We start from the raw sequence: 14,053 nt of genomic DNA, 5'->3' as shown, positions 1-14,053 counted from the left end.
TAGGCCCCTCTCAGTGCATCTCAGGATGCCCCAGGAGAAAGAAGCAGCCCTTGAGGTAGGAGGGAGTGGGTATCCCTCATGCCTGATTTTCGACAAAAGGTATAGGGTGGGGGAGATGTCAGGGGTGGAGGGTCCTTGAGTTGGGGGGTCTAACCTAATACTCTAGCCCACTAGACCACCAGGATTTTTTGGGGAGAGTGGGGGGAGGGGTCAGGGGTATCAGAAAGGGGGGCTTGATGTCTGGAGTATTAGGGGCATGGTGTCATAGGGGGTAGGTCAGGGGGTGCTGGTTTTGGGCTCATGCAATTTCTTTATTTAATTAAAAAAAAAAAAAAAAAAAAGCAGCCCCTGCCTGCTGGTTAAGCTGATTGAGTGCAGGGGACTCTACGATCTGCTGAGCCAGCAGGACTTCCCCGAAGTCGCTGCAGCTTTGATGCAGCCATCTGATTCCCTATTAGCTAGCTAGATGGCTTTAAAATTGACTCCCTAAGACTCTTCTTCTATTCACTTGTCTAATATCTGAGATATGACCTTGATATATTTGTTCCAAAATTGCGAAGAGCAACAATGGATCAAAGAGGTTAAAATAAAAAAAAAAAGCAAAGCATACTTTTGTTAAAATTGCCTAATGTGGTCATGTTTCACCTATGGCAGGCTGCTTCAGGGGGAAGCAACTGTTAATTTAACAAATTTCAAATGAAAAACCAAACTACAATAAATAATAGAATTGCATACAAACAAACCACTATAATAATTAAATTTAATTAAAATCATAGTAAAAGCAAGCATGGTAGTAACATGATATAACATAGCAAGCGAATAATAAAATTATTGAACCAACAGATTATAATAATAGCTAAAACATTCAAAAGAGAGAGAAACTTAAAAAACAAACCCAACCTAGCAACATGAACATGGAAGTTTATGTGAGAGAAGTTAGACAAAATACAGACAGAAAATTTTACTAAAAATTGAGTAGAGATCCTATTATAGAACTGGAAGATGAAATAGATTCAGTACTGAAGATAGTTTTAGAAGGCGTTATATTACAATTCAATCAGTTGTTACTCTTTGCAACTACATTCTGTGGATCGCAACTGCCTCTCTTTTGTTGATACCTCTGTCCCAAAGTATACAAATATGCTTCTCCCAAAAGCAAATATGGATATTCTTACTGTAAATGTATTGTTCTTCCGTACAGGAGATTACATCAACAGTTTGAGAGCTACAAAGAGCAAATAAAAAAAATAGGTGAAGATACCCGTCGCCACCCAGGAGAACACAAGGATGATGCGCCAACGTGTGGAATCTGTCACAAAACAAAGTTTGCAGATGGCTGTGGTCACTTATGCTCTTACTGTCGGACAAAATTTTGTGCCCGATGTGGAGGCCGTGTTTCTCTCCGATCAAACAACGTAAGTGTGGATTAAGTGCTAGCTTGTCATAATGGTGGCAATTCGATGAAGAAGACATCTTTGTGGCACCAGATATGCATGCATGCCATTAGAATACTGGCGTATACACACGTGTGTACACATATGCATGTAAAAGCCAATTTTCTTCCTAAGCACCATTCTATAAAAATGCCCATATCTTATATAGGGGCCCTTTAATTAAAGCTTAGTAAACATTAGTATTCGCTAAATGCTGCACATCCTATTTTATACATGTGGGTCACATGGCACTTAGCGCATGCTAATGTCCATTATCATATGCTATGCTTTAATAAAAGGGCTCCATAATGTATCGTTTATGAGTGGGAGCACACAGAGTCTGGGCAGAGCATGGATAGGACTTACACTTAGAACCTAACGGATGTAGCGGTATATAAGAAATAAATTACATTACATTACATTACTTATGCGCATAACACAGGCCAGCCTCAACAAATTTTCATTAAATCTAGGATCCCTTTCAGACCAAAAGCTTAGGAGCCAATGTTTAAGAACTGTCTTGCTTCTCCAACAACATTGTCTCCAGTGAAGGGTTTGTTTTTTTTTTTTGGAGGGAGGAAGATGGTTTGGAATCCCCTCCCAGATTGATTAGCAGTAGCTCTTTTAGAAATTGACTTACTAAGGTTTCATCATCCCCCTCTATTTTGTTCCTGTGGGCAAAATTTTTTTAGTAAATCAGTTCCTTAAGGTGCCTATGCTATCACTGCAGAAGTCAATAGTCTCCCTTCCCAAAGCATGTGACAGCACCTTCTAGATAGATGAAGCAAAGAGGCAATTGCCTTTTTGTTCACCTATCACCTGTCTCCATAGATTTGAGCCCCGTGATGCAGGAAGTTCAGGAAGTCTGGGGTTTCAAGTCCCACGAGACTTGAAACCACATGACTTTCCAAATTTCCTGCACCATGGGGTTCAAGTCTATGGAGAACCTGATTGCTGTGCCGAGGCAGGAGAAGCAGTCCTTATGCAAAAGGAGGGAAACTATCTTTCTGTTGAAATCCCGGACACCAGGGTACAGTTTTTAGGCACCATAGCGACCTGGTGCCCAGGATTTGTTGACCGTGACATAACATATATCATATTGTAAGTTACACATGTATCTTCAACACGTAGACACATTCAGTTATATCAGCTCTATGTTGGGTGTTTCTAACCTAGTATTTTATAAAGGAAAGTAGGCACCTATGTTCCTTTAAACTATGAATAGACTCTTACCAGATGCCCTGTTATAAAATTTCCCTCATTATGTAAAGTACGTTAATATTTGTTTTGAATATTTTTGATTTGTTCTTGTTCATTTTTATATCACTTCCACCCATACAATTGTTATACAGTGCTGTTGTACAGAGAATAGATTGTTCCCATTAAAACAAACTAAGGTTCTATATTTGATTTGTAACTTTCAGCATTGAAGGGCAGATTCTCATAACTAAATTCTGCCTTTAACGTGCTTGCTAAACCGGTTGGTTTAGCGTGCATGTATTTTAGTGGCAGATTATCAAAACAGCTCACCAAGGTCTTTTCTGAGTTTTCTAGCAGTCTTCGATACTGCCATGCAAATGTAGCACAATGAGGTCATCAAAATTAAAATGATCACTCCGAGCAATTCTCTATAATCGCCAAATGATTCTCTAACCTCATTGTGCCACATTTGCAGCCAAAATTTGCCGACATGTCTGAACTGTTGTTGCCTTACTTTCTGATCAGTGCCTGAGTGCTGATTGGCTCAGGCACTGACGGGAAAATAAGGTTTGACAGCTCAGATCCCTCCCCCCAAATTAAAATAAAAATCCAAATTGACCTCTCCCTCCCAAACAAAACCCAAATTGAAGATCGGCAGGAGAGATGCCCACTCTCTCCTGCCACGTTGCACAATCACCCGATACTTCTACTCTTTCCCCTGCAGCAGGAGAGATACCCACTTCCTCCTGCTGCTGACATCAAAACAATCACCCACCTGACACCGCTCTGGCAGCGGGAGAGATGCCCACTACCTCCCGCCATGCAATGCCCCCCGACACCCACCTTACCTCCAAAGATCCCCCACCCCCTCCCCCTTACCATGCGTATGATCACTGGCCAGAAGGATGCCTACTCCCTCCAGCCAACAGGCATGCCTCTTCAAAATGGTGGGCCTTCCCCTAGGAGGGGCCTAAGGCTTTGAATGGCCTAGGTTGTTTAAAACCTCCCTTATGAGAGGGGCCTTAGGCATCAGGGCCAATCAGAGGCTTAGGCCCCTCCCTTGAGGAAGCACTCTCTCACGTGATGGGACATATACCCCATCACACATCTATAGGGATTTTTTCTCTGGTGTTCTGAAGGTCTTTATCATCACTACTATCCTCAGGCTTTTCTCTATTTAGCACCATTTCAGCAATCTCGCCATCACTGAAAGAATGCACAACAGGTGAATCTTTGTCAATATTCAGTACATCATTAATATCAGCTGCCTCTAACTTATTAACATTTTCAGGTGATAGACATCTGGTATAAGCAATGAGATTTGATATAATCACTGTTTTATCACTAACTTGGAAACCTTCAAAGTCTTCCCCTTCAGGTTCATTTTCATCAAACATTGTTAATAGCCAAAGTTTATGCCACACTTTTTTAATGCTGATCTAGTTACTTCTCTCCAGGCAACACTCTTCCTTGATGGTCATATTCTCGACGCTTGTCTTGATGTTAATCTCAACGTTCGCCTCAACACTCTCCTTGATGCTCATCTTGACACTCTCTTTGATGGTCATATTCTTGATGCTCGTCTTGATGTTCCTCTCAACGTTCACCTCAATGTGGTTCTTGAAGCTCACCTTCACACTCTCCTTGACGCTTACTTAGATGATCTACAACTGCAAGGGCTGACATCGAGGAGCATAATTCAGATCTGTCACTATGCTCTTCTAGTGACTATCCTGAGTTCTCTGCATATGAATCCTACAGGATTCCTTCTGATCTATCTCCTCCACCTCCTCATCAAAGATCACCTCATGAAAATCTGAATCAAAACCTAGTGGCCTAAGGATTGCATAAAGGTTCCACTCCATAATCTAATAAAGGAAACCATATTTAAAAACTGGAAGTCACTACTCTATCCCAGTGGCTCCATATAAGTTGGACACTCTTCACAGAAATCAATCTCGTCTAGGCTTTGACAGACCACAGTTACAACACTAGTTCTTAGTCACAGAGTCTATCTTTAAATGATCAAACAGTACCAGAACTTATGCAAGTACTCCATCAGGCAGAACTTTAGAAAAGTTTGAAAGGAGAGTATTCCAGGGCTCTATGTTAGCCAACTGAATTTTAAACTATAATTTCTATATGACATTTTATATGAAATCACTCATCCAAAAAATGTCATCATATGAGCAATATATATCACTGGAGTATCTTAAGTCTTATCAATATTTGACAAACGATCTCCTGGAGACTAAGAAATACATGGAGCGCTCTACTTTTCATGCTTTTGATTTCACCTCTCGCACCTCAGCAGTCTCTATAGCCATGCGTAGGCAGACATAGCTTTGAATTTCAGACTTAGACTCCAACATTCCCTGTATAGGAAATAACCTCTTTGGAGACTGTATTGAAGAGCCAACACAAAAAATCAAAACACACACTGACTGCATGATGACCTTGTCATCTACCAAGTTGACTGTTTCACCAGACAAGGATATATCCTAATACCACCCCAATGTTCAACTTACTATTCTAAACAAAAGTATAACCAACCTTTTTATCCATTCGCTCATCAAATCAGAGCCATCCTAGACAACAGAATCAGCAGAAGAAACAGTCACAGTCTCAATCCAAACAACAACAGTCCTTTTAACTCCATAATAGAGAGCATTGCCAGCATATCTCAACCTGTACCCACAGGAGGTCGACTCAACCACTTTTATCATCGTTGAGCCCTTACAACAGCAGATCACTGGGTCCTTCAAGTGGTGAGCCATAGCTATGCCCTTTGTTTCAGAGAAAACATCTGAACTATCTTCTAAAAGAGTCTCTTTCAACTCCCATCAGAAGATCCCCTTTCTCCAGCTCAATGCCATAGAAAAAGTTCCTCTGGGGGAGAAGGCAGAGGGTTCTACTCCAAATACTATGTGATACCAAAAAAGACTGGAGGTCTCCATCTAATTCTAGACCTCTATGCTCTCAACAGATACTTAGTGAAGGAGAAGTTTCACATGATCTCTCTGGGAACCCTACTGCCACTGCTAGACAAGAATGATTGGCTCTACCCTCTGGATCTCAAGGAAGCATATACCCATATCTCCATCCTACCTGCCCACAGGAAATACTTTTGCTTTCAAGTGGGAACTTGCCACTTCCAGTACAAAGTGCAACTATTTGGATTGGCATCAGCACCCAGAGTGTTCACAAAATGCTTAGGATTACATGAGTAAACATCACACATATATTTATTTTCAAACGAACCCTCGATTTTCTTGTTAGCAGATCTAATAAATTATATAATACTTATTACTACAAGGATCCTCAAATAATCTTCTGAGCAGCTTAACCCCTGAAGACTCCATTCTTCATTGATCCTTATTTTTTGTATAATTTTTACTTTAAATTTTTAAATTTGCTGTATTATGTTTATTTGAATCTTTACTTATATATAGCATGAGATTAATTTATAACAGCTTTCTTGCAGCTACACCTCTTCTGACGCGTTTCAATGTCTTTCCGCAGGGTTGGGGTGATAATATAGATAATCACACTGCAACAGAAGCATATATGTTAAAATCAAAACCCCACTTCAGTTTAACAAATGTTTCATTGAAACATCTTCCCCTTACCTAAAGGTTTTTAAGCCAGCTGCTTGTTCAACTGATAGCTGTCCAAGAGAAACCAAAAAACTGTGGAGTGATGATGTTCCTGAAATGGACTTTATTTTATTAGATCTATTTTGTGAAGTTTGAATCAGTAAAATCATCAAATATAGGGAGCATTTATTTAAAATCTTACGCCAATCATTTAAAAAGTCCTGCTTATTAGTGAACATCATCGGGCTCTTTATGATCCTCAGGCCACGTGGTATTATCTGTTTTCTGCAGTACTCTAGAAGGAACGCATGGTATAAATCTAGTCTGATGACTTCTTTATTGAGTGAGATGATGTCCTCCCACTGTTCTAAAAGAGTAGGTGCATTTTCATCAGGGGGTAGATCCATCAAAAGGTTCTGTAATTGTTCCTCTGAGAAGCTAAGTATGTGGTCCCAAGTTTGGAAGGCCATGATGGGTCAATGTGATACAAACAAGACAAAATCAAAGAAAATTGACCCCAAAAGATCCACAGAGAAAAAAATCCAAGAGAGACCAAAAAAAAAACTGTGGAGTGACGATGTTCCTGAAATGGACTTTATTTTATTAGATCTATTTTGTGAAGTTTCAATCAGTAAAGGGGACATGGTGGGCAGAAGCTTTGTATTTACCCAATGTTTTGTTTTGCTGTTAACACAGGGTGAGTGCAAACAATTACAAATCCTACCTAAAGAGCCTCCTGGGTATTCAAAGTAGCAGGCATAACTCCCAACATGTACCTTTTTGGACATTGGCATCCCTTCCTCTTCTGCAATAGGGAATGAACAACTATAATTTAAGCCTGCCCAAATCTCACCCAGGTTCTACCCAAAACATGCTCAGACCAAACTCCCTTCCAGATGCACTTTCTACAGCTTTGGGCGTTCATATAATTGGGATTTAGATGTCTATGCAGTCTGAAGATCTAAGCTCCGGTTTATGAATATCTAAAATACAAATAATTATTTTAAAATAAGCACCAAAGTGTAGTAAAATTTTGTAGTTACTGCATGATGACTGCCAAGATTACCATTTGGCAGCCACAAATCCTGTATGTTAACTGTTTTACTCACCATTGGCCCATGTAGTTAATCCAGAGGAAATACATGTAGTACACAATTCAAACTAAAACTAGACCCAGAAAAAACTAAGCTTTTCCTCGCAAGTCCCAACCACAAACTAACGAATACCACTCTAAAATTAAACGGGCTAACTTACCCAATGAATTCCACCATTAAAATTCTTGGAGTCATCCTGGACCGATGCCTGATTTTTGACGACCATACCAATGCTCAGGTTAAAAAATGCTTTTGCACCCTCTGGAAACTCTGTACTATTAAACACTACTTCGACTTCTCTCCTTTCGATTGCTGGTCCAGTCTCTAATCTTAAGCACCTTAGATTACTGCAATATCATATACAGTGGTACCTTGGATTACGAGCATAATCCGTTCCAGGAGCATGCTCGTAATCCAAAATGCGCGTATATCAAAGCAAGTTTCCCCATAGGAAGTAAGGGAAACTTGCTTTGATATGTTCCCACCCCAAACCTTCCCCCCCACGAGAACCGGCATTGCTACCCCGGAAGGCCGCCCCCCCCCCCGTGAACGGGCACCCTCCCCCTCACGATCTGGCACCCCCCCGCCGCCATCATGCACCTCCCCCCCGCTGCCATCGGGCACCCCCCCCCCCGCTGCCACCTGAGATCCCCCAACCCACCCAAACCCTCTTCTTACTTCCCTCCGCATCGGCATCGCCGGCATCAGCATGTCCTGTGCCCGAAAATCTGCTTCCTGTGCGGGCCTTGCCATCATACCTTATGCTGAGTATAAGGGGCGGTTCCTACCATTTTCCCTGCCACTTCCCCAATTTATCAATATGGAAATTTCCAGAGCAAAAGAGATGTGAGTCTTGACAAGTGAGTTCTCTCTGCAAACCTGCAAGTATTGCAGAAGAAATCATCTACATTTTTCAACTCCTATTAAGAACATAAGAAGTTGCCTCCGCTGGGTCAGACCAGAGATCCATCGCGCCCAGCAGTCCGCATCCGCGGCGGCCCATCAGGTCCATGACCTGTCAGTGGTTCCAAAACTCATCCTATAACCTATCACTACTTCTATCTGTACCCCTCAATCCCCTTATCCTTCAGGAATTTATCCAAACCTACTTTGAATCCCTGTATTGTGTTCTGTTCAATCAAGCCTCCTTATGTATTCCTTATGTCACTGGGCGATGTTCAGCCCTTCAGCTTTTCCTTCTGCTAGCAAGTTGAGAAGGTGTCTTTCTGAACTGCTCTGAATATATTTTATTATTTTCAGGTCTTTATCAAAATTATGAGGCTTTCGGTGCTCAAGAGGACCCTAGTAGCCCTGGGGCACCTTTGCCTGGGAGAAGATGCAGACTCGCTGAGCAGAAGTCTGCAGCTAACAGGGAAACCCTTTTAGGGAACCTGTTTAGATGGCCTGCATTTTCATTTATGGAGCTCGGAGACCATTCCCCTGGAAGCTAGGCTTGCCCCTGATTCATCAGGCACTTGAGTGTTTGTCCTCGTGGTGGTCTGGAATGGGCTTTAGTGGGTGCCAGCTGCATTTTCTTCCTCCTGTCACAGTGTGTGGATTTGTGGGGTTATGAGGTCTCAGTCTGGCTTTGGTTCATAGAAACATAGAAACATAGAAAGATGACGGCAGATAAGGGCTACAGCCCATCAAGTCTGCCCATACCATTGACCCCCTTTTAAGTCTACTGGCCCCCTTAACTCTACTGACCTGCTCTATTAAGTCTATATCCTAGTGACCCTATTCATTGGTATGACCCTCGCAGTGATCCCACATAGGTATCTCATTTATTCTTGAAGTCTGGGATACTGTGGGCCTCGATTACCTGTACTGGAAGCTTGTTCCAATGCTCTATCAATCGTTCCGTGAAGAAGTACTTCCTGACGTCTCCACGAAACTTCCCTCCCCTGAGTTTGAGCGGATGTCCTCTTGTGTTCGAGGGTCCTTTGAGAAGAAAGATATCATCTTCCACCTCGACCCGTCCCGTGATGTACTTAAATGTCTCAATCATGTCTCCCCTCTCCCTACGCTCCTCGAGAGTATAGAGCTGCAATTTGTTCAGTCTTTCTTTGTACGAGAGACCCTTTAGCCCCGAGACCATCCTGGTTCGACTGGCAGCCTGAAGATCACAGCTTTGTGGACACTTTAGAGTCAATGGTCTTCTCCATATTCCAGCTGCAGTGTGAGCTGAGACAGGCAAAAGCACCAGTACAGCAATAGTGCAGTACTATGCGAATAGCCTATACTAGTCTATTGGGGGGGGGGGGGGGGATTCAAGTTTTGGTAGTTTCATTCCTCCTCCCTCAACATGACATTTTTTCCCCCAACTTGCAGCTTTTTGAAATTGCTGCACCTGCTATATGTGGACAACCTTAATCACACAGCCCTGCATCTATTTTAAAAGAGACTCCACATTTAGTAGAGGCTCTTTTAAAATACTGTGGGAATTCTCCATATCCTGATCTGAACCATGAATTTACTTTTCCAAATACCATCTAAAAGCCTAAAAATGAGATGAAACAAGGTATTCACAGAATCTCAGAACATAACAACAGGTAAGGATACCTGTAACCTTTCTAGTGTGCTCAAAATATTTCTAGATCAAAAGCTTTTAGCAGACTACTAATAGGATAATCCCAGTTAACCACCACTCTCAAGCAACCAGCAAAAGAATCCCCCCCCCCCCCGAGACCACCTTAACTGCTACCCTCCACTCCAAACCCTTCCCTCAGAGCCACCATCGCTGCTACCCTCCATTCCAAACTCCCTCCCCCCCAAGGCCATCGGCACTGCTATCCTTCCTTCGCACTCAAAATGGCAATGCAGTCCACATCCTTCCCTACTTACCAGCATTGTGCTTACCATATGTGTGCTGGTCCTGAAAGCAGGGCTGTGGGGGTCGAGGAGTCGGAGACAATTTTGGGTACCTGGAGTCGGAGTCGTGGATACCAGAAACTGAGGAGTCGGAGTCGAAAGATTTATCTGTCGACTCCACAGCCCTGGCTGAAAGAATCTGCTGCCGATGTTCAACGCTGAGCCACTGCAGGGCCTTGAGCATCTGTGCATGCTCAAGGCCTTCCAGCTCCTGCCCTCTCCAAGAATCTCATGAGAATCTTGGAGAGGGCGGGAGCTGGAAGGCCTTGAGTATGCACAGATGCTCAAGGCCCTGCAATGTCCATCACTGAACATTGGCAGTAGGCTCTTTCAGCACCAGCATGCAAATGGTAAGCACAGTGCTGGTGAGTGGGGGAGGAGGTGGAAAATAGCACCAATCATGAATGCGAAGGGAGGACAGCAGCGCCTTGATGGGGGGGGGGGTGGAATGGAGGGTAGCACTGATTGTGGCCTTGAGGGGGGAGTTTGAAGTGGGAAGACAGAAGTGACAGTGGTCTTCAGGGGTAGGCTCAAATAGAAACCGAGACCCTTATTTTTGGCCCATTTTTGGGGCCAAAAATCTCAGTTTATATTCAAGTACAGTATATACAGTAGTTAGACCTATTTTTAATAGTATCTCTCAAGCAACCAGAAACTATACTTATCCGGCATCTTCCCAATCCCCATGGGTGCTGGTTAACTGAGAGTTTACTGTACATTTTTTTCTATGGTTTAAAACAGATATTGGTTGAAATTAAAAACCATTGTCTATGTAAGTAGTACCACTGATTAGAACTACAGCTTTTTGTACTTTGTAGTCTTCATTTTTTTGCTGACATACTGTATAACATCTGTATTGAAATTAATTTTTTTGTGCATGCACTGCCTGCTTTTTAGGTTCTCTGATGCTATTATATTAATTTACATTCTTTCTTGTGTAAACTTTTGCAGAGATTTATTAAAATTGCTTTTTCCCCCCTCCAATATCTGCCTATTAAAGCCTGCTTACCTTTTCTTTTTCTCTTTTTTATTCTCTTTTCTTTTTCTCTGCTTCCTTGGATGCTTTCTCAAAGGAGGACAAAGTGGTTAGAATCTACATTTTCTTTTACTATTTGTGACTATACTGTTATTTAAAAATTTTATATAAGATATTAAGCTTAGTGGGGTTAATATGAAAGATATGTTATTATCAGGGCTTAATTTATTGCCGGAGAATGTAGTGAAATCAGTTAGCTTTGCAGGGGTTAAAAAAGGTTTGGATAATTTCCTATAAGAGAAGTCCTATAAGCCATTATTGAGATGGATTGGGAAAATCCACTGCTTATTCCCACTTTTACTACTTGGAATCTAGCTATGTACTTGAGACCTGGATTGGCCACTGTTGGAAACAGGATATTGAGCTTGATGGACCTTTGATCTGTCCCAGTTTGGCAATTCTTATGGTCTTATGCAATGACCAGGGACAAAGTTCTACCACTTATTTCCAGACTCCATTGCAGCAGGAGCCTTCTGTTCTATCCCTTCTCTTACACGCAGCCTGCAGGGAAGAAAAGGGGACGTGGTGAACCTGCAGTAGGGCAAAGAATAACCACTACTCTCTAATCCAGTTCCTCTTCTCCTGTTGCTCGTGGCCCACCCAAGCCTCTCTGGGATCCAAAGTTCCACTTTTTTTTTTTTTCTACAAATTAAGCCCTGTGTGGTATGTGGAAAACATAAATAAAAGAAAAAAAAATCACACTATTGTGAGCACATTATACATGGACGTTATTCTCAAATATACCATTTCTAAGTCTGTGTAATTGCTGTAATCTTTACTAAAGGTAGAGACATCTATATGAATAAATGTGTGTGTGTGTGTGTGTGTATATATATATATATATATATATATGTTTCTCTATATGTGTGTGCATCACTATGGATCCTATTTAGCAAATCCTATTCATGTTTGATATGTGCATAAACTGACATGTAAACATTTATGTTTCATATACAGTATGTCTAAAGTCCCTAGTTTACAAAGTTGGAATATGCATTGTGGCAGGGACCTGAGTGGTGTAGAACGAGTACAAGGGGATCGATTTTTTTGTACTGCATCAAGATTTACAAAGACTAGGGGACACTCGATGAAGTTACAGGGAAATACTTTTAAAACCAATAGGAGGAAATATTTTTTCACTCAGAGAATAGTTAAGCTCTGGAATGCATTGCCAGAGGATGTGGTTTAAAAAATGAGGTTTGGATACATTCCTGGAGGAAAAGTCCATAGTCTGCTGTTGAGACAGACATGGGACAGTAGCATGGAATGCTGCTACTATTTGGGTTTTTGCTAGTTATGCCTTGAATGCGATGGGAGGATTGGCTTCCCCGAAGACGGGATACTGGGCCAGATGGACCATTGGTCTAACCCAGTAAGGCTATTATGTTCTTATGAGCATAGTTCCACCTTAGAATCAGGTGCTTATCATTTCCCCAGTTCTACCCCTAAGCACAGCCTAAAGGCTAGAATCCCCCAGGAAGGAAAACAGAAACAACCTGGACCTTGCAGGTTTAATAGTGTCCCTTTAAGAGACACCAGACCAGAGCCCAGGTATGAAAGGGAAGGCCCCTTTAAGAATGCAACTGCTTTGAGCAAAGGGGAGGGTCAAGGCCAGAGAGATTCCTTTTCCCCAAAGTTGGCTGAGAAAGAATCTGTGAACAGACCCCAGCCATGCTTAAATGATTGGGAGATGGAAGAGGAACGGAATGAGGAGGAAAAGCAGCTGGATGCCAGTTTTCCTCCAGACCACTACATGGAGTTGGAAAGTTCCTCTGATCCCCAGTGGCTGGTGGAGGACACCATGGATATCAGCTGACTGCCCTAATACAAGGTTAGAGTAACCTGAACTTTAAAATGTTTGAATGTTTTGTTTCTTTTTCTCTGGGAGTTGCATACTGTGAAGTGTGGCTCCAGCAAAGCCATTTGAAACTTTGAAATCTTTTTTTGCCTAAAGGAACTGTATGAGAGTTTTTTTCTTTTTGAATGTGATTTTGGTGGTTAAAGTTTACAGAGCATTAAGGCCAATACTAATACCAGAGATTGGGGGTTTGTGGGCAGTGGCTGCAACAATCTCACAGAGAGTACAGTGCTCTGTTTTGGGACAGGGAGGTTACAGCTGAGGGCGCAGGTCTCCCTAAACCCCAGCTGCAGGGCAGGATTAACCAATAGGCCAAGTAGGCACGTGCCTAGGGCCCAAAATGGTAAGTGGGGCCCGATTTAGGAGGACTTCAACATTGTTTTTTTCCAAACGGCGATGGGCCCCTCCAGCATCGATTGGCAACATGGGCCCCCCCCCGATTGGTAACGCGCCCCCCCCCGATCAACAACACGGCCCCAACCCAATGATGGATAGTAAGACAAGCAAGCAACGCGGGTAAGAAAGGCAACGGGAACTGTAATTGTGCAAGCGGTGCTGCTTGCCCAAAGCTTCCCTCTGATGCAGCTTCCTGTTTCCGCCTGGGCGCATGGTGGGGTGGGGCGGGGCAGGGGGCCCAGTGTACTTGTGTGCCTAGGGGCCCTCGACAAATTAATCCTGCCCTGCCTAGCTGACTGGTAAAGTGGGCTTGGTACCAATTCAGTTACAATAAGAGCCTGGTTAATGCTACACAGCATAGACGAAGGAAAGTTTGTTTTTTATTTTTATTTTCTTTTTTTTTTTGGGGGGGGACAGTTTTGAAAGACAAACATGAGGAACTGACATGCTAATAAGTACGTATGGATTCAAAGTTTTTGTTGGTCTGTTTGAAAAGTCAAACCTGAGAAGATGAAATATATTTGCTGTTAAGTGGATTACAAATTAGATGTATGAATTGAAAGGCCGGT

At 42.4% G+C, this 14,053-nt stretch overlaps 1 protein-coding gene across 15 annotated transcripts in view; it reads left to right on the top strand.

Moving 5' to 3' along the window:
• The window catches only part of RIMS1 (regulating synaptic membrane exocytosis 1), a 753,464-nt gene that overhangs the window by 202,570 nt on the left and 536,841 nt on the right, over positions 1 to 14,053 (top strand). For 14 of the 15 annotated variants that reach the window (XM_033935996.1, XM_033935980.1, XM_033935991.1 and 11 more), the window contains exon 2: positions 1,202 to 1,415. In XM_033935996.1, the coding sequence (XP_033791887.1) occupies positions 1,202 to 1,415 (214 nt within the window). Of the gene's footprint in view, positions 1 to 1,201; positions 1,416 to 14,053 lie in introns of those variants that run through there. The other variant, XM_033935987.1, reaches the window with a different exon arrangement.

Source organism: Geotrypetes seraphini, chromosome 3 (genome assembly GCF_902459505.1).
Source record: "Geotrypetes seraphini chromosome 3, aGeoSer1.1, whole genome shotgun sequence".
NCBI lineage: Eukaryota > Metazoa > Chordata > Amphibia > Gymnophiona > Dermophiidae > Geotrypetes > Geotrypetes seraphini.
Note: the sequence above shows the minus strand (reverse complement) of the source record. Positions and strands in the feature narration are given on the sequence as shown.